The sequence below is a fragment of the Podarcis melisellensis genome (genome assembly GCF_964234715.1).
Source record: "Podarcis melisellensis genome assembly, chromosome: 8".
Classification (NCBI taxonomy): Eukaryota; Metazoa; Chordata; class Lepidosauria; order Squamata; family Lacertidae; genus Podarcis; species Podarcis melisellensis.
This window is the reverse complement of record NC_138540.1, coordinates 84,429,521-84,450,426: the sequence shown is the minus strand read 5'-3', so window position 1 is coordinate 84,450,426 and position 20,906 is coordinate 84,429,521. Positions and strand designations below refer to the sequence as shown.

At 47.0% G+C, this 20,906-nt stretch overlaps 1 protein-coding gene across 2 annotated transcripts; it reads right to left on the bottom strand.

The window, feature by feature from the left end:
- Positions 1 to 4,503: 4,503 nt before the first annotated feature.
- On the bottom strand, positions 4,504 to 20,873 carry SIRT2 (sirtuin 2). 2 transcript variants are annotated; one of them, XM_081922258.1, is made up of 16 exons: positions 20,761 to 20,873; positions 20,567 to 20,640; positions 17,308 to 17,353; positions 15,896 to 16,012; positions 14,809 to 14,850; positions 12,640 to 12,746; positions 12,479 to 12,535; positions 11,058 to 11,126; positions 10,397 to 10,526; positions 8,405 to 8,464; positions 8,124 to 8,179; positions 6,914 to 6,990; positions 6,764 to 6,815; positions 6,177 to 6,244; positions 5,475 to 5,541; positions 4,504 to 5,310 (listed from the first exon to the last, which is right to left on the bottom strand). In XM_081922258.1, the coding sequence occupies exons 1-16, from the start codon at positions 20,774 to 20,776 to the stop codon at positions 5,167 to 5,169; spliced, it is 1,182 nt and encodes a 393-aa protein (XP_081778384.1). In that variant the 5' UTR covers positions 20,777 to 20,873; the 3' UTR covers positions 4,504 to 5,166. The 2 variants fall into 2 exon arrangements, with proteins under 2 accessions (XP_081778384.1, XP_081778385.1); XM_081922259.1 differs by lacking the exons at positions 20,567 to 20,640; positions 20,761 to 20,873 and adding an exon at positions 18,231 to 18,333.
- Between the last annotated feature and the right edge of the window lie 33 nt (positions 20,874 to 20,906).

Sequence of the window (20,906 nt, the reverse complement as noted above, 5' to 3'; positions counted from 1 at the left end):
CCTGTTTAAGTAACTTCAGACGAGACTGCTGGATTAGGCCAAAGGGGACCCGTTTAGGCCAGCATCCTGTTCTCAAAGCAGCCGACCAGATGCCCTGCAAGCTGGACATGAGCACAGCCGTGTTCTGCCCATCTGGGGCTCGCTGCACCTTGTATTCAGAGGCATAATGTTTTGTGTACGTTGCCACCCAAGAGATGCCAGCCCTTGAGCCCGCAAGTCACTTCCTGCTCTTGTAGTTGTTCTTTGGCCCAACACAATACCACAAGCGCTTCTTATGGGGATTAAGAGGTCCCGAATGCAAAGAACAGGAAGGTGCTTGGTTCTAAAATGAGGCGGGGATATGCCTCCAGTGGAAAACCCCAAATGGCCTTGGTTGTTCTTTTGTTACATTTTTCACGTTTCCTAAGCACAGGAATAATGGAGGGGTAGCAAGGTCCATATAGTTAAAGCTATGGTTTTCCCAGTAGTGATGTATGGAAGTGAGAGCTGGACCATAAAGAAGGCTGATCGCCGAAGAATGGATGCTTTTGAATTCTGGTGCTGGAGGAGACTCTTGAGAGTTCCATGGACTGCAAGAAGATCAAACCTCTCCATTCTGAAGGAAATCAGCCCTGAGTGCTCACTGGAAGGACAGATCGTGAAGCTGAGGCTCCAAGACTTTGGCCACCTCATGAGAAGAGAAGACTCCCTGGAAAAGACCCTGATGTTGGGAAAGATGGAGGGCACAAGGAGAAGGGGACAACAGAGGACGAGATGGTTGGATAGTGTTCTCGAAGCTACCAACATGAGTTTGACCAAACTGCGGGCGGCAGTGGAAGACAGAAGTGCCTGGTGTGCTCTGGTCCAGGGGTCAGGAAGAGTCGGACATGACTAAACAACAACAATAAAGCAAGGTAGGAGTTGGGAGTAGGGCGTTAAAGCTGGTTTTCACAGCATCCGTCACATCACTGAATACCATCTCATCACATTTTGAAGCAGAAGTCAGTTGTTAAAACTAAAACTATACAAGGGAGCAGGTTTAATTAAGAACATGAAAAGTCTGAAACACATACAGGCATTTGCTGGGCAGAGGCTAGTTCCCGACTTTTCTACAAGCACACCTGAGAAATATACCTTCCATTTGTTCCCCCACCCACCCAAAGTGTTTGAAAACCTCTGGCAGGAGAGAACAGAGCAAGGGGCAGGCAACCTTGGGGTGCTTAGCTTCTGGTTGGCATCTGTTTGCCTTAGGAGACAAAGGAAGAGTGCTCCCTTCTGGGGTGAAGTCAAGCTGCTGGAGTTACAGCGCCTGCTGTGGCTGTAGAGACTGATGCAGGAGAGACATGTTTTCTTGCAGCTGTGGCAGACAAAGGCGTCCGGTTGTGCTGCTGCCCATGTATAATAGCATTTCTTCATTCTGCGCTCTCACCCAGCGGTCATTCCTCCTCTGGTCACTGGTATGGATGCACGACCTGACTGACTGCCTCCAGGCACTACAAAAGATTCCCACATGGCGGGGTCGATGTTGCCAGCCTTCACGTCACGCTGGCAGACATCTTTGTAATGCACAGTTGGTCTGTCTGCTGATGGGCCTGGTTGCTGGAAGACAACTCCGCGCAGAGCACCTCCTGCCATCTTCCATTCTGTAGATATGACCAGGCCAGTGTCAGGGAACTGACATCGGAGCCAGAAGTGGAGGCAGGGCTCCCAAGCGATGCCGGAGAAGGGCCAAGCAGGGAGAGAGGGGACTCAGCAGCTGGGGAAGGAAATCAGCGTAACACCAGGGATAAAGGGGGGCGGATGGGGGAATCGGAGAGAGGGCTCCAGGGCTCTTCGCTGGAGACCAGCGGGGAGAGCACAGGTCCTCCGCTACCCACACCCACCCTGCGCAGAAGACTTCCGCGCAGGGAAAGTGGCGTAGACTTGGCGTCAAAGAACTTCTTTGCTGGAAGAAGTTCAAGAAACGCCCACTGATGGATTCTGCTAGCGACTGAACAGCCACGAAGTGAAGGGCTGTCCAGCCAGGAAAGGTTTAACCAGGCTACCTAGTCAGGAGTGGCGGCAACTTACACACGAGCAACCCCATATAACCATTACAGCCAGCCTAGACATCGCTGTAGGATTTGTAAATGTGCATTGATTCCCATGACAGATCAGAAAAAAATCAGGGACTATAATCCTGAGAACAAAGTATTGGAAGTTCTAAATCGATTCCTTAAATGTTTTGGAAGGAGAGTAGTTCAAGGGCTGCCCCCTCCCACCTGAACATGCAAGCCCACCACCTGCCGTCAACATCAGATGTCCTGCTCAGTTTTCCACCACCTTTGCAGGTACCGCAGTTGATTGGAGACACAGGACTGGACCCTTTCAGCGTTGCGGCACCTGGACTCCGCAAGTCTCTCCCCAGAGGGGTTCCCATGAGTCGCAAACATAGTTGTTGCTAAACTCATTTTATTGTGCCAGGTTCGCCTATACTGAATGATTCTAAACACACACACACACACACACACACACACACTGTGTTGCTTTGTGCCAACTCTTGTTTTAATGGTTTCGTTGGGTGGTCTTGCTCTGACATGTTACTGTCCTTGATGCTCAGTTTAGGATTTCAAATGTAAGCCCACTTGAATCTTCTTGCAAATAAATCACAGATGTCTTTCAAGGAGGTTCTCACATGGATCCTCAACCCTGCAAGGATGCTGCCACCTTTACTGCAGGGGGCGCTATTTCATTAGGGATACATCTCTATCCATGGGCTTGCCAATCAGAAAGTTGGCAGTTCGAATCCCCGCGATGAGGTGAGCTCCTGTTCCTCAGTCCCTGCTCCTGCCAACCTAGCAGTTTGAAAGCACGTCAAAGTGCAAGTAGATAAATAGGTACTGCTCCAGCAGGAAGGTAAACGGCGTTTCCGTGCGCTGCTCTGGTTCGCCAGAAGCAGCTTAGTCCTGCTGGCCACATGACCCGGAAGCTGTACGCTGGCTCCCTCGGCCAATAAAGCGAGATGAGAGCCGCAACCCCAGAGTCGGCCACGACTGGACCTAATGGTCAGGGGTCCCTTTACCTTACATCTCCACCCAGAAAGGATTTATGAAGCTGTGGCATAGCACAAGGCATCTGACAATTGAAGTAGCCTCTGGCTCATTCATCACCTCATTGCGAGTCCTGCAAACCCTGCTCCCTGCCTTGCCTGACCTATTCCCAGCTGGCCTGGGAGAGCAGAGGCCCTGACTGACTCCAGCCACAAAAGCTGCTGCTTTTGCTGCTCACGATGCCTAGAGACTGTCAGAGTGGAGCCTTGTTCAGGGGCTACTGCTGGGACCAAGGTTTTGTTTTCGAGATGAATTATTTTTGCCGTTATCTGAATTATGTTCTTGAATTTTTATTGCTGGACCTTATTAAGAATTGCCACTGTAATACTACTTTATATTTACTAACACAAGATGTTTTCATTAGCTTATTGTTTGTGACTATCTAAATTTTGCTATGTCCCGTAACTAAGCAAATTATGTAAACCTTCTGGTGTGGTGAGTCACCTGGTGTATGGTCTGATATGGAAAGGTGGCGTACAAATAAACAGCGATAATGGGATCTATGCCAATATGCACCTTTGTTACCACCAGTGCCAAGGCTGTCCAGTAGGAAAAGGGAATTTTCTCCAGAAGGAGTACTGGAAACTCAAGCATCTTTTGGAAATTATGGGCTGGCTTCTGGGGTTCTGTAAAGGGCTAGGGTGGTTTTTTTTAACATCACCCAGACATTATCTTATTTTAATCCAATTTTAAATGGGCAATTTACCGTATTTTTCGTCATATAGGACACACTTTTTCCCCTCCAAAAATGAAGGGGAAATGTGTCTGCATCCTATAGGGCGAATGAAGGCTTTCACTGAAGCCAGGAGAGCGAGAGGGGTCGGTGCGCACCGACCCCTCTCGCACTCCAGGCTTCAGGAAGCTATCCGCAAGCCTTGGGAGCCCAGTGGGAGTTCCCGCCGGGCTCCCAAGGCTTGCGGACAGCAGCCTGCAGCCCAGGGAGCGCAGCGGGGCACAACTTTGCCATCGCTCCCGACCCGTTCTGGGGACTGGGGTCGGGGGAAGCCTGAGTTTCCCCCGCCCCCAGCCCCGCAAGCTCCAGGAGCGATGGCGAGGTTGCGCAACCTCGTCTTCGCTCCTGGACCCCTAAGCCCCGAGGCTAAAAGTGAAGCCAGGACAGCTAGCGGGATCCATCCAGCTCGCTGTCATGGCTTCTTTGCTCTTTGGGGCTCGGGGGGGGGGGAAATATTTTTCTTTATTTCCCCCCCCACACACAAAAATAAGTGCGCCCTAAGGGCCGGTGCGCCCTATAGGGCGAAAAATACGGTAATATTTGTTTTTTTAATCTGCTGAGACCTACTCCGATTTTCTTTTGGAAAGGTTATATAATAAAAAGCAACCAAAGACACTGACAATCCAACAGCCCAACCAGAAAAGGCCCTGCATGCGAGGAAGTGCTTGAAGGAGAGGAGCAAAGAGACACAATATCCTGTCCTTAGATCAAGGTGCTTGAATTTAATTGCCACTTATAATAGCTTAATGCAAAACAATCAAGGCAAAAGCTTAAAAGTACTCTTGCAAAATTGCAACCTTCCAGAGGTCAAGAGGGTTATCAGATAACCCCCTCGGGACAACCACTCTCCCCAACTGCCTTTCTTGGCCACACTGGTGCCAAAGAAAGAATCTGTTCTCCAGGAAAAAGAGCGAGAGGGCATAGTTAAGACCAAGGCTGGTTTTGTTCATCACTCCCTCCATTGGCCTTCAGACATAGCACAGGTTAGTTGGAAGTTAATAAACGAAACAGAAGCATAAATGAATGGAACTCAACCCCAAAGAAATATTAATATTGCTAATTCAAGAATCCACCTTCTCGCTCATGATTTCAGCAATTTGGGGCTTCAATCAAACACCCCCAAAGTCAGCAGAAAGACTTTGTGCGTTGCTACCTGGGCATCTCCTCACTTCCATTCCACAACCCAGCTTGGATTCCCCACTTCATTATCTCCCAAGAAGAATATTTCTGTTGATCCTGGGCTTCCACATCCCTTACAGAAGTCAAGTCAGGCAAGTCAACAAGCCACAAGGATCACTCAGCCTGTGGCCACGTTGATTTTTAATTCCTCCACAGCAAACGTCCCTCCTGTCCTGTCAAACCTCTTCACTCTTTGCTGTCAGGGGGCTTTTCCTTCTTTGGGGATGGCTTTTCCTTCTGCTCCTTGGTTAGAGGGTGGGAGGCACTCGCCCCGCCTGACTTGGCATCTATGGCAGCGTGCTCCTTTTTCACCAGTTCCTCCAGCTCCGTCTGAAAGAAAAGAAAACAAGCTGGGAATCTCACTGAGAGACAAGGTAGAATGGAGATGTTGTAAGGATGGCAAGTCTAGGTAGGATATGAGACAAAACCCAAATGTAACTTGTTTATGTTTTATCTGGGCTGCACCCCCAGTGGTCCCTTAACAGGATAGGTACCTTCCATCCCAGCAGCTCGGCCAATGCCAGGCAGCCCTCGTCACAGTCTCCAAGCCAGGCAACATCCCTACAAGAGAAGATGGGAGGCCCCCCACAAAAGAATTATGCTTTAGTGAACAACATACAGTGCTCTCTAAACACTCAAAACAATTCATGTACATTCTTTCGGGGTTCCTTGCAAGGTCAGTGTTATCCTCCCAAAATTACAGATGGAAGGGAAGAAGGGTTTGGATTTGATATCCCACTTTATCAGTACCCGAAGGAGTCTCAAAGCGGCTAACATTCTCCTTTCCCTTCCTCCCCCACAACAAACACTCTGTGAGGTGAGTTGGGCTGAGAGATTTCAAAGAAGTTTGACTAGCCCAAGGTCACCCAGCAGCTGCATGTGGAGGAGCGGGGAAGCGAACCCGGTTCACCAGATTACGAGTCTACCGCTCTTAACCACTGCACCACACTGGCTCTCACTGGGAAGGAGTCAAAGAGAGAGTGGTCACCATCTGTGCTTCTAGGCTACTGTACTCACTCACAAAGCGTTAACAGTGCAGATTCAAGAGAGGTACAACCCAAACACCATGTCCTCTTGCCCAAGAGCCTCCACTTTACTAGCTGCTCTGTTCTGAGCAACACCCCGGGCCGCCACCATCCAGTGGTAGCATCATTGGCTCAGCTTCTGTTCCCAGCCCAGTCCCAAAGGTCACGTGCCTGTATGCCTTCTCTGAATCAAAGTCCATTCCACAGCCGTAGCCCATCAGGGACATGAAAGGATCACTCTGCAAAGAGACAGAAAGCATAAAGAGAGTCTCGCAATGGCTCCAAGATGGTACCTATCACTGGGAGCGAGAGGGAATGACTGTTTCATGGATTCTTCACTGTTGTTATCAGTATCATCACACTTAAAGTTAACTGTCTTCATGGAAGGCTCCAATTCTGCCCCTATATATCACTTGCTCAAGAGACTAAGTTGTTGTTGATATCTTGGGCAAGTTTTTGTGCAACTGTAAACAAGGTCCCCATTAGCACTCAACTATGAAAATAACTGTTACTGGAAACTGGATTTGCTGGGGTTCAGTTCTGTCCCAAATAAAGCACAGAGTTGACGGCATTAAAACCACAGCCTTGCTTGCGTGTCCCACCATTTCTACTGAGAGCAGAGTAGAAGTTGGTGTCAGGAAAATGTTCTCCCTGCTGCAATTACAGTAACAAAAGCAATTATTCCAGTACCTGAGAAGCTTTTCAACCCAGAATACCAAACCGCGGAGGGCCATAGTCTGTACCACACCTGATCTTACCTCTCCAGTCTTCTCCTTATTGATCAGGAGCCGTGGTGTGTTTGTTGGTACCCTTGAAAGGAGATAGGAAAAAATGGCTATGGTAGTGTTGCTTTAACAAGCAATAGTCACCCCTCAGCCACAGTGCCTACATGGCAGAAGTTTACCTACCTGCTGACGAGAGAGGCAAAGGGTTGGACCTGTAGGGAGGTGCCCATGATAATAAGCAAGTCCACGTTACGGAAATCCTGCAAGCAGGAGGGAAGGAGAGGGGGGGATGCTGTGAAGGATTGTGAGCACCACAGAAATACCGCCGCAGGCTCCCTAGCTATGTTTCAGTACCTCCCTTCTCCTCTCCAAAACCACAAAGAGGCTATTTGCACCCTTTGGGTGCATTGCCCTGAACCCAGTTATCATCTACTGGCTGGGCTAGACAAGCCACACGATTCGAACATAGTTACATTCATTATAGTTCATGGGAGAATTCTGTGGTTCAAAGCCCATGAGGGTGGTAAGCAATTGCAGCTTTTCAGCAGAGAAGAAAACCACAGACTCCTGGAATGCATGAGCATTAAATGCTGGCGTGCTGCACGCAGAGTAATTTCTGGCCACAAACTGAAGTGTGCTGAGCTAACAAGCCCACAGTGAACAATGTGAGAGTCAGTTATAACCTATTTACAGGGCTGCTCTGAATGCATTAATTCCTCATGAGCATCTTTGGTGCAGGGTTTTCCTTAACCCCCTCGACAAAGACTTCTCTTTTGTACCTATTTATAGCCCAATCTGCTGTTTCCATTTTCCCTACCCCTTGATAAATGTTTTACTAATCCCAGCCATCTAGAATGATATAGTAGGCCTGTCATAGCATTACACAGCCTACAGATTTGGCTCTCTGACAGCATCACTGAGATCCAGCTGTGAGCAAGGACAATGCTTCCTGGGGTAGTCACTAAGGGGACTCCAACCACTGAGATCACCGACTCTCCTCTCACTCCAAAGTGACTGAGCAGGTGACTGTGTACCTCTATGCACAGCTCTCTGCTGCAGGCCTCCCCCATGTGAATTATGGAGGGGCGCAGTTCTGAAGCTGCTTTGCACATTCACAAGGTGCGCTGTGCTCCCATTTCTGGTCAACACTTTTTTAAAAATCCAGGTTCCCTCTTTACATAAACCCTGGGAGGCTTACAATATAGTAAACTGACATAACCCAATCAAAATACATTTTAAAAGCCACAAAATTTACCACCGATTCAATATCTAGTGCATTTGTGCAAACTTCAGCAGTTAACATAAGGGTCCAGAGGTCATGGGGCTTTGCAGATCTGTGAATATGGGGCTACAAGAATCCTGACTCTGAGGGAAAAGCAACCAGGACACTTACTGACTGCATCAGCGAGAAGAAACGAGAGGGCAAGTTCTCCCCAAAGAACACGATATCTGAGTAGAGAAGGGGGGAAAGTCAGGACTGCATGAGTGGAGAGATTCTGTGAGAGAATAGACTGCAGCTTCTTGATAATCTCAGTTTTCATCAGAAACAAAAAACAGCTGCAGCAAATTTCTAACCCCTCTGCCTTTGTGTTTGAATCAAATCTACAACAAAGGATTTTGAGATGTGTTGCGGGGAGGGGACTTGGGATGGGACCTTTCAGAAGATAAACTCACCTGGCTTCACAACACTTTGACATTTCTCACACTTTGGAATGAGAGATGAGAATATCTTTTCTGAAAGGAAACAGACAATAATAATAATTTTTTATTTATATCCCGCCCAGTAAAATGATACAATATACTAAAATCAATTCATTATAAAATCAATTCAAATCAGATTAATGGCAACCACTGGGCTAGAGTTCTGTGAGGATTGCCAAAGGAGGAGGTCAGGCTGTGCCCTGGCCAAAGGCCTGGTGGAACAGCTCTGTCTTGCAGGCCCTGCAGAAAGATGTCAAGTCCCGCAGGGCCCTAGTCTCTTGTGACAGAGCGTTCCACCAAGTCGGGGCCACAGCCGAAAAAGCCCTGGCTCTGGTTGAGGCCAGCCTAACCTCCAAGATGTTTTTGTTTGAAGACTGTAAGGTCCTCTGTGGGACATACCAGGAGAGGTCTGGAATGCTAGAAAATGTAACTGAATGCAGTCCACGGGCAGTAAGCCCATTTTCTGACACACCCACACTTGCCTCCTTACTGGACAAACAAGCAGCTACTCTTTTATACCTTGGGTGACCGAGTTGGCACGCTGAAATCACAGGCAGCAGTGGCTCCTTCAGCAGCAGCATTCACACAGTATGGAAACCACGGTTATCTCACCACCTAGAAGTGGCAACCTATCACACATTGCTTCCTCTCTACCAAAAGGTATCGCAGGGAACGCAGTGGATGTAGCCTACCTTGATTTCAGCAAGGCATTTGACAAGTTGCCCCATGATATTCTTGTAAAGAAGCTGGTAAAATGCGGTCTTGACTATGCTACCACTCAGTGGATTTGTAACTGGCTGACTGACCGAACCCAAAGGGTGCTCATCAATGGTTCCTCTTCATCCTGGAGAAGAGTGACTAGTGGGGTGCCACAGGGTTCTGTCTTGGGCCCGGTCTTATTCAACATCTTTATCAACGATTTGGCTGATGGACTCAAGGGCATCCTGATCAAATTTGCAGATGACACCAAACTGGGAGGGGTGGCTAACACCCCAGAGGACAGGATCACACTTCGAAACGACCTAGACAGATTAGAGAACTGGGCCGAAACAAACAAGATGAATTTTAACAGGGAGAAATGTAAAGTATTGCACTTGGGCAAAAAAAAAAAAAGAGAGGCACAAATACAAGATGGGTGACACCTGGCTTGAGAGCAGTACATGTGAAAAGGATCTAGGAGTCTTGGTTGACCACAAACTTGACATGAGCCAACAGTGTGACGCGGCAGCTAAAAAAGCCAATGTAATTCTGGGCTGCATCAATAGGGAAGTAATAGTGCCACTGTATTCTGCTCTGGTCAGACCTCACCTGGAGTACTGTGTCCAGTTCTGGGCACCACAGTTCAAGAAGGACACTGACAAACTGGAACGTGTCCAGAGGAGGGCAACCAAAATGGTCAAAGGCCTGGAAACGATGCCTTATGAGGAACGGCTAAGGGAGCTGGGCATGTTTAGCCTGGAGAAGAGGAGGTTAAGGGGTGATATGATAGTCATGTTCAAATATATAAAAGGATGTCACATAGAGGAGGGAGAAAGGTTGTTTTCTGCTGCTCCAGAGAAGCGGACACGGATCAATGGATCCAAACTACAAGAAAGAAGATTCCACCTCAACATTAGGAAGAACTTCCTGACAGTAAGAGCTGTTTGACAGTGGAATTTGCTGCCAAGGAGTGTGGTGGAGTCTCCTTCCTTGGAGGTCTTTAAGCAGAGGCTTGACAACCATATGTCAGGAGTGCTCTGATGGTGTTTCCTGCTTGGCAGGGGGTTGGACTCAGTGGCCCTTGTGGTCTCTTCCAACTCTATGATTTTATGATCAAAGCCACGTCCAAGAGATTCCGCAGGATTTCCCCAAAGGAAGTTTTATTTCTATTGTATACCCCTTCAGTCCTCCCTCTAGGATCCCATGACTGCCCTCCCCCCCCCACCCCCTGCAACACACACACACACACACACAATGGAGCATCACCTTTCATCCACTCCAGGGTGTATGACTTTTTGCAGCCAGAATGGATGCAGTGGGAAGTGAAGAAGGTGCCATGAGCTTCCACGAGGTCATCCTGATCCAGGCCAGCCACCCGCTCCAAGGTGTCTATGTTCTGAGAAGGACAGAGAAAGTGTCCAGGACAAGCGAGCGGGAGAAATTCTCTAATCCCAAATGGCTGCCCACATAAGAGCGAAAGCTGACTAGGGGCAGCAAGCAACAAGGAGCACAATTCTAAGAGATGCTTCTGATGTGTCAAAGGCTCCTTCTCTGTAATAGGGCAAAGAACTGCAATGCCCATGGGAACAGAGGTCAACCTACTGACTGAGACAAGTGGTTCTGGCATTGGGGCTGCATAGCCTTCCTGCTGAAGCATTTTTACTATTTGTATGCCATGCAGTGAAGAAAGAACCAGGAATGGCTAAAGGGCTGGTGGTTGGCTCTGCTTCCACTGAGTTCTGGGATACTAACCTCCAATCTTCCCTCTTATCCATCTAGAGTGACTTCTGGAAGCAGGGTTGGCCTGCAGAGCAATACCACCAGGCTCACCAGATGTCTCCAACATTTTAAAATAAAAAAGCCTAAGTCCTCTAGGCTGATTCACTTGCCCTCTTTTGTGATCCACAAGAAGGTTGGTTTTACCCACCTGTGTGTAGCAGCGCAACAGCATCCCTTTCTCCTTCAAGAGGCGCATGAAGTAGTGGCAGACAGTGGGCTGAAAAAGAGCAGAGCCCCAGGCTAAGCCACTATTCTTGGAAACAGATGTGGTAGGCGGTGGTTTACTGGAACTCAAGGAACAGGGCTGGCAACAGGGTAGGCATTGCTGGGCACTCCTGCAAGGGCCAAACTGCTACTCTCTGGTGCTTCCTGGTCCTGCTGCTCCTGCTCTTTCCTGTTGCTGCCTATTTGCATGCAATTAGCATTTTATTATTTTATTAGCCTCAACCAGAAACAGGGCCTTTTCAACACTAGCCCCGGCCTGGTGGAATGCTCTGTCTTATGAGACCAGGGCCCTGCAGCATCTGATTTCTTTCTGCAGGGCCTTGGCTTGGAATCACCTTGATCTCCTCACCCTTTTTCCTTTCTCCTTCTGTGATGGAACTCCTCTTTGGGGACTTCCCTGGCTTTTTTCTGGCCCACGTAGGACCAGTCTGGATAGTTGGCCTTGGTGAAGATTTGACGTTTTCATCCCCAAAAAGTTTTTGATTTGAGTTTCTGCTGAAATGAGGCTGCATGTTGTATTTTAATCTTGTTTTTAAGTTGTATTTTAATCAATTGTTTTATACCTGGTGTTAGCCGCCCTGAGCCCGGTCTTGGCTGGGGAGGGTGGGGTATAAATAAAATTTATTTATTTATTATTATTATTAGAGGAAGCAAATGGGGCAACATTTTTCACTTCCCCATGCTATCCCTATGAGGCCCAGAGGTTATGGACAAACAGGCAGCAGTGCCTAATAGAGGTAGGGGTACAGGGACTCAGAGAGAGGGGTCCTCCTCTCCCCAAACCAAGAGCTAGTAGTGCAAAGCAGGGAACGAGGATTAATCAGAGAGTGGTAATAGAGACCCGGAATTCCAGGCCTCTTCCCACCAACAGGAGCCCTCTTCCGGATTCAAGATCCACATCCCCTCAACTCATTTGAACTGGGAAGAAAACCCTGGAGAAATCCAGCTCCCATCGTGCTCCACAAACCAGAGCTGCAAACAGGTATACATGGCTTTGTCACAAAGCTGCCTCCTACATATGCTGTGCTGAAAATGAGGAGGAGACATATAGCTTTCCCTTCTTTAAATCCATGGCACCAAGTCCAAAAGAAGTGAACGCTTCCCTCAACAGTTAAAAGGGAACTGCTGAAAAAAAATCAAAATGTCTCAAACATCCCAAGAGACTTTAAAACGTCAAGGAAATCCACAAACAAGTTAGAAGTTACAGTCCTGGCTGAAATCTGGGGACAGAACCCAGTCCTGACCTCCCTAACCCCAAACCCTCCCAAAACATATGATATCCAATCCCCTCTCCCTGAACCATGTTTTAACTCTAAATTAGGGACAATGCAAAAGAAAGCATACCTTGAATTGCCCCGGGTACAGTTCTCGGGCCAAGGCAAAGAATGGCTCCGGGTGTTGCTAAATCAAGGCAGAGAAATACAATCAGTCACACAAAGAGCAAACAATCAAACATGGCGTTTTCAGCTGATGCCAGCTTGCAGGCAGATGGCTAAGTGTGGTACCTTGAAATAGCTGATCTCAAAGATGGCTTCAGGGTACGGCAGGTTGTACTGCTGCAAGTTGGCGTAGAGCCCCGTGCCTGGGGAGCGGAAATCAGGTATCCCTGCAGCTGAGAGGCACAATGTCACTTTGTTAAGAAATTCAGTACAGTGGTAGCTCGGGTTACATATGCTTCAGCTTACATACGCTTCAGGATACAGACTCCGCTAACCCAGAAATAGTGCTTCAGGTTAAGAACTTTGCTTCAGGATGAGAACAGAAATCGTGCTCCGGCGGCGCGGCAGCAGCAGGAGGCCCCATTAGCTAAAGTGGTGCTTCAGGTTAAGAACAGTTTCAGGTTAAGAACTGACCTCCAGAATGAATTAAGTACTTAACCCGAAAATCCTACCAGAGACTTGCCCTACCCCCCAGACCCTGGTTAAGATTATCCGATGTGTGCATGTACTGATGCCAGCATTAGTGTGTTTGCTGCTTTTTGGTTCCAACCCCATGGATGCTTCAGTTGTTAGAGCAGGAGACTCTTAATCTTGGGGCCATTGGTTTGAGCTTCACAGTGGGCAGCAGATTTTTTGCACTGCAGGGGGTTGGCCCTCGGAGTCCCTTCCAACCCTTTGATTCTATGATTCAAACAGAGAACACAAAAAGAGCCCTGCTGGATCAGTCCAGCTTAATCATAGAGTATGACCTAAGCCAGTTATTTTGAAAAAAAAACCACCATGAAGGACACTTTCTACATTGACTTGTCTGTCAAGAAAAATCCTCGTGTTACAGAGGGTTCTGAGACAGGTTTCAGTGTGTGCACATCTCACAGGGGACAATCAACAGACCTGTTGGGTTTCAGCATTGCCCTTGAATACACCTGATTCTTCGCTGGTAGGTGCGCATTGGCGGGGAAGATCAGGAAACTGCCTGAAAGGCTTTTTAAGCAGGCAGCTTAAAAAGAGGCCAGACTGGTCACAAACAATATTTCAGGCAAGGGATATCTGTATCAAGTGCTGATCCAATAGACTTGGTTATCAATACTTTGACATCAGACAAATAGCTTTAGCCACCCTAAATACTACAGAGTTTTAAAATATGTACATGCTAGGTGTGCAGCCTTTAGCTACTTTATCCTGGGAGGAGTCATGGATCAGTGGCAGAACGCGTGATATGCATGCAGAATCTTTCAGGTCAAATCACATCTCTTAGTTTATAAAACAAATTTCTGGTGGCAGGACAGGAGAAGACTTTGGATAGCTGGTACTAGGCTGCAAGTGAACTGTAGCAGGAACCCACCCCCCATCATTCAGTTTGTACAAACTTCACACACACTCACACTCACACACTACATACGCTACGCTTCTGTTATAAATTCATACAAAATCAACCATACATCGGATTTGCACTGTTCCACTTTTATTTTACTCCATGAAGGAAGGACTACAAAATGGGGAAAGTTTGATATAGGCCAGCCGTAATCCCTTGATCACAAAGAACTTCCATATGGGAGTGGATTCAGCATGGACTGGAACAAAGGACAATGATCAGATCTTCCCTCAGGGGGCAGGAAACTGAAAATGTCTTCTGAATTTTGTCTTCTGAAAATGACTCATGGGGAGGGGGAGAAAGGAATCAGCCAGGTGACAGGACACTCAGGTTACCACAACTCCTCCCTCAACCCCTCCTTTCTGTAATGTATGCATGATGTTTCTGGGGGTGGGCTTGACCTACAGGATGGGAATTTCAAAAGTTTTTATAAGGTCTTGCACACCATTTTTCTGTGTTTTTTTTCTCTCTCCTGCAAGTGAGGGGAACACCCTGTTGCAACAGTTCAATAAAGGCCAAGCCTACAGGCTGCTGTTTTGCTCCAGGTTATCCTGGTTGGTGTCTTTGTTTTTTTGTCCAAGGGAGCCCTCAGATTTTTCCGTTAACAGAACCAACAGACTGAGCAGAAAGCAACTCATTCTAGGCTGACCCTCATCTCTGGAAAGACAGATGAACATTTCAATTTAAGAAGTGTCAGAGCCCCCATAGGTGGGATCATATATCACTGTTGTGACTAGAGAGGCCTCTGACACATAGACACATTACATGCTGGCCAGAAACACAGCCTGCTCTATTCCTTCCTTTCGACACAACCAAAAAAAATGAAAGAAGCGCATGCTCAAAAAAGCCCTTGTGAAACTCACCAGTTGAGATTCCTGCTCCCACCATACATACTACCTTCTTGCCTACAACAAAAAAAGAAGGAAGCGCTTTTTAAATCTCCATTGTTTAGATGATAACAGTCTCACACCTATCCCCAGCCCTGTAGCAACACTGTGGGCTCCTACTTTTGGTCTTTATTTGTTTCAACTGGTTTATACCAGTTGTGGATGCTTTAGCTGAGATTCCTGCACTGCAGGGGGTTGGATTAAATGACCCTTCAGGTCTTTTCCAACTGTACAATTCTATGATTTTATCTGTAAGCCACCTTGAGTTAGGGAAAGGATGGGGTATAAAGAAATATATAAAAATTATCAGTATCTCTAGAAATGAAAAAAGTCTGAGCTTTGGCCCAGATGAATTTTCTATGGCAGATGAAGTTGATGGACTATATGGAACTGGCGGAAATGACTGGCAGAATCCGAGACCAGGGAGAAGAGTCGGTGGAAGAAGATTGGAAGAAATTTAAAGATTATTTACAGAAACATTGTAAAATTAATGAATGTTAGAAGGATGTTGGAATGAAGTTATGTGGCTTTAGCAGAAATGTTATAAAGGATTAAGTAAAAATAGATTGTTAATCGGCTAAAGGAGGAAAAGTAAAGTTAGATTATGTCAAGACAAGTTATAGGACAAAAACTGAGAAAGATGGAAACGATTTGCTGAAATAGCTAACTGAACTAGAATACAAAAAAGGGAGGTGTGAGGAGGTCAAGGAAACAAGCAAATGAAAGATAAGTTATGGGAATATTCGTTGTGTTTTTAATTGTTTCTGTTTTTGTTTTGTTAAGATAAGTAGTGTTTTCTGGGGTTTTTTTCTTTATTGTGATGTGTTGTTTTGTTTAATTTTGTGTTTTCCTTTTTTTCTTTCTGTAACCCTTAAACCTTTAATAAATATTACTTTATAAAAAAACAGATTAATTTTCTAAAAGTAAGAGGTCTGTTTCAGCTTTATCCTAGCACTGCTTCATCTCAGTGTTTTTTTGGTGGCTTGGCAAAGGGCGTTAAACCAAGAGGCTGCCAGAATTCCACCCAGGTCCAAGCCCACCTGAAAACGGAGTGCTGGCTTACATTTTTCAGACAGCATGAACCTGCTCACACCATCCAACGTCAGCTCATCCAGCACCTTCTCAGGCTTCTCACTGCCTAAGCCCAGTGTTCGGGACAAGAGGTTTCGTAGAAAATCCACTGGCAAGAGAAAGAGAGAGATCCATAAAGTTAGACACAATGAATCTCAAATGTCCAGAACCTCTGGACAATATTATGAGATCTCACCTGCAGAAAAGTTTGTGTTGCTCAAAAGCCTGCTATCATGCACTGCTAATGAACTGCAGTCAAAACTAAACCTTTCATAACAATGGAAAGAGATACAGTGGTGCCTCGCTAGATGAAAAGAATTCGTTCCGCGATTCTCTTCGTCTAGCGGTTTTCGTCTTGAGAAGCAAGCCCATTGACAGCTTAGCGGATTAGTGCTAGAGCTGTCAAGCGGCTTCCAGCGATCAGCTGTTAAGCGGCTTATCAGCGGAACAGCTGATAAGCGGCTTAGCGGCATAGGAAAAGGGCGAAAAAAGCAAAAAAAACCCGCTGGGGGACACAAGATTTTTTCGTCTTGTGAAGCAACCCCATAGGGAAATTCGTTTTGCGAAGCGCCTCCAAAACGGAAAACCCTTTCGTCTAGCGGGTTTTTCGTCTTGCGAGGCGTTCGTCTTGTGGGGCACCACTGTAGTAGGAATCTGAGGGGCAAGGGGAAAGACCTGTGTTAGAAACTGGTTCTTCCCAATAACTGCTTCATTTTTCAACACAAAAGATCAATAATGGATGTGAGACTGCAGCTTCTCCACCCAGAGACTGACAAAAAACATTTTGGCGACAAAGACAAAATTTTAAAAGTAGTAAAAATAGTAAACAAAACGGACCAACTTGCTGCCCAAGGTTGCCCAATTGATTGCTTAATCATAGGGTCAGCCCCACACCTTTCTGAAAAAAAGCTTTAAATACAGAAGGATTTTCAGGAACTTGAAAGGGTCTCCTTGGTAGCTGATTTAACTCATGAGTTATCAGATATGGGAAGGCGCACTGCTAACCTGATGGATGAAATTCCAAGTGCCTAACCCTAACCCTAAAAATACATTGCTTCCAGTCTGCAACTATAGTCAAAAGAATGAACCACTGGCTGCTCTGCAGGAAAAACCCATGTACTTAAGTAAAAATAGATATTATAGCACAACCCTAGCCAGTTCTACTCAGATGTAAGTGCTACTGAAGTCAATGGGGCTTACTCCCAGATATGTAGGGTTAGACTGGCATCCTTAGCCAGAAAGTTACACAAGTCAAGGTGACATAATGACAGTACATTTTCAGATTTATGCAGGTATCTGTGGCCTTTATTTTGTATACGTTGTGGTCAACTGCATCACTGATGTAAACATCCACCCGCACAGGCCCAAACCCATACATAGGAGCTCCTCAAATGGGACACCTACTTTCAGTTTCACCAGAAGCTCCGGCTTCGTTGTCAGAATCTGAATCCTGTATAAAAAAAAAAAAGGAAGGAAAGGTGAATTAAGTTGGAAAATGTTGTTCCTAAGCTACTGAGAAGTTTGTTTTATTGTTTAACCTAAATCTACCATTGCATAACTGAACCTCGCCACTTATTGCTCCTCCATGGCACTTAACAGTTCACTTGCTCACTTCTTTCTGACATATGAAATCTCTTCACCGTGGATCTACACAGAGAACACAGTGGCCACAGCCACCTAACAGTAATTAAAATTCCAAAAGATGAAATTATGAGGACTTCTCCACACCTGCCTTTCCTCCAATCTTTCCAGGCATGATCCTCTGTGCTTTAAATCTCTGGGTCCAAGTGCTTTCTTTTTTCTTTTTCACTCTGGAGCTTTCCCCGTGAAAGGTAAAGGTACCCCTGCCCGTGCGGGCCAGTTGTGTCCGACTCAGGGGTTGTGCGCCCATCTCACTTAAGAGGCCGGGGGCCAGCGCTGTCCGGAGAAACTTCCGGATCATGTGGCCAGCATGATGAAGCTGCTCTGGCGAGCCAGCACCAGCGCAGCACACGGAAACACCGCTTACCTTCCCGCTATAAAGCAGTACCTATTTATTTACTTGCACTTAGGGGTGCTTTCGAACTGCTAGGTGGGCAGGAGCTGGGACTGAAAGACGGGAGCTCACCCTGCCACGGGGATTCGAACCGCCGACCATGTGATTGGCAAGCCCTAGGCGCTGAGGTTTTACCCACAGCTCCACACAATACCCCGTGAAAACCCACTCTTTAAAGCTGAATCAGAGCAAACAGTGACCTGCTGAAAACCCCAACTGACATTTGCTCCGACCGAGCGCTGAAGAGAGGGTTTGGAACGGTCTCCCTTGGGGAGGATGCGGGTTCTCCTACCTTGGAGGTTTTTAAGCAGAGGTTAGGTGGCCATCTGCCATGGATGCTTTAGCTGAGATTCCTGCATTGCAGGGGGTTGGACAAGATGACACTTGGTGATACCTTCCAGCTCTTACAATTCCTTCCCCTACAATGTCATATATTCAATTTACAAACCAGTTGTTCCTTCTTGGGATCTCTAACAGTCGAGGCATAACCCATCTGGGCTACATAATTCTTAAAATGTGAACCGAATAACGCAGAATGTGTTGTGCTGGATCAAACCAAGCTCTTTCTTAGGGAAGTTTTTAATGTTCAATGTTTTATCGTGTTTTTAGTATTCTGTTGGGAGCCGCCCAGAGTGGCCGGTCCCATCAACCGGAAGGTGCTCACCAGCTCACCATTGGCTCAGCTGTGGGAAAAGGCGTCCCTTGCACGACCCTACATAACCCAACCTTTTTTTTAAGTGTTTATTAATTTTCCAATAAGAACATCCAATTAACTTATCATATCAAATTAAATCCAATAAAAATAAAAAAGTCCAATTGTCTTCCAAATTGTATTTTTTTTTACTTCTTACAGTCTGAATTCCAAAGCGTTTTCCACATCATAGTCCTACGTCTTATGTTTTCATAATTCCAAATCATGATTTTATCCTCCACGTTAGTCTCTGGCTCTGTGACCCTCAATCATGTCAGAAGATGACCCTTCCAACTCTACGATTCTACTGTATGAGTAATTATTATTATTATTATTATTATTATTATTATTATTATTATTATTATTATTATTATTTTATTATTTATACCCCCCCACCCATCTGGCTGGGTTTCCCTAGCCAGTCTGGCCCATAGTTAAGGAGGTGAAGACAGGTACCCCACCTAGGCCTGAAGTCACCTAGGCCTCAAAACTGTCCCAAATTCCTTTTCTGTCTTCTAAAAATCCACAGCTAAAGTTTTCCTCTGCTTTCTCACAAGATGCTGTGGCAAAGGCAAAATGTTACTTTTATCAGCATGAGAAGGCTTCAAAAAGCTAACGAATAGGCTCTGTTCAAAGCAAGCCTGAGAACTGACTTTTATCTCATTCAGTTGCAACATCTTGGACATGCTGAACTGCAAGGCTTCTCATCTCCCCTTTCCTGGGAAGGGTGCCAAGAGTCCACAAGAGTCCCAAGACAGGAGCTTTCTGTTCATGCTCAGGGGAACTCATGAAGCAGGACTCTAGAGGAGGAGGAGAAAGGGGAGGGAACTGGAAGGGGAATATATACTCTGTGCAAATGGCTGTGAACTCGTGCTTGTTTTGTGACTCTAATCACACTTGCTCCTTCTACCAGTTCATGGATGGTAGAAATAAAGCTTTTTCTCTAAAACTATTCCTTGAGTGTCTGTTGACTCCCATTTCCCTTTCCCGGATGCAATACTTTTTCCCACCCGAGGGCAAAGCCTCATAAGGATACATCTTATTCCGAATAGGATTCCTCGCAAGAAAAGGGAAAAGTTGACAGCTATGCTCTGGGCGTAGCCAAACGTGAAACATTTAAAAGCTTCCTGATATGGGGCTGCCTTCGAATGCCTCCTGAGAAATGCGTGGTTCTTTTGATCAACTTGAAAGCGCAGAAAGAGAAGGGCAAAAAATAGACTTTGGTCAAGGCAGGAGGCTGCTTCTTGGGAGAAAAGCAAGGACAAATCTAGACAGCATCTTAAAAAGCAGAGACATCACCTTGCCAACAAAGGTCCGTATAGTTAAAGCTATGGTTTTCCCAGTAGTGATGTAAGGAAGTGAGAGCTGGACCATAAAGAAGGTTGATTGCCGAAGAATGGATGCTTTTGAATTCTGGCGCTGGAAGAGACTCTTGAGAGACCCATGGACTGCAAGAAGATCAGACTGATCCATTCTGAAGGAAATCAGCCCTGAGTGCTCACTGGAAGGACAGATCCTGAAGCTGAGGCTCCAAGACTTTGGCCACCTCATGAGAAGAGAAGACTCCCTGGAAAAGACCCTGATGTTGGGAAAGATGGAGGGCACAAGGAGAAGGGGACGACAGAGGACGAGATGGTGGGACAGTGTTCTCGAAGCTACCAGCATGAGTTTGACCAAACTGCGGGAGGCAGTGGAAGACAGAAGTGCCTGGCGTGCTCTGGTCCAGGGGGTCACGAAGAGTTGGACACGACTAAACAACAACAACAACAAAGGCAGGAGGAAGGGGGGCAGAGGCTTTTCCTGTTGAACTTCTGCCTGGCAGGCCCGGGGGGAGGAGTCAGACCAGACCTTCCCCCCCCCAACCACCCCCCATGGGAGATACGAGAGAGAGACCCCCACCTCCCACCCAATTGCGTTTTCCTTTGCCAGCTTCTCACCGACGAGGCAGGGCCCTTCTCGGCCTCGGCCTCTTCCTCGTCCTCCCCGGCGGCAGCGGAGGCGGCTCCGGGCTCTGTGACAGGAAAAGACACAACAAAGGGCGAGTGTGAGGAGGAGGAGGCGGCGGCGGTTACTTCAGCGGTGCGGGGCTCCGTCTCCCGCACCCCAACAAACCCCCTCACAACAGGCTAACCTTCCCGGCTGTCCATGGATCCGCTGTCGGGTCCCCTGACAGGAGAACTTCAACCCCCAGGAGGCACCGCGGCACGGCAGCCAATCCCAGCATGCACCGGGAAAGGGTGGTTGGTGGTGTTTTCAGCCGCCGAGGAGCGAGAGGGG

Coding starts and splice junctions, on each gene's coding strand:
- SIRT2 (XM_081922258.1), bottom strand. Junction 17,354..20,566: donor AGAAGGGCCCTGCCTCGTCG/GTGAGAAGCTGG, acceptor TTTTTTATACAG/GATTCAGATTCTGACAACGA. Junction 12,536..12,639: donor TTGAGATCAGCTATTTCAAG/GTACCACACTTA, acceptor GCCTTGATTTAG/CAACACCCGGAGCCATTCTT.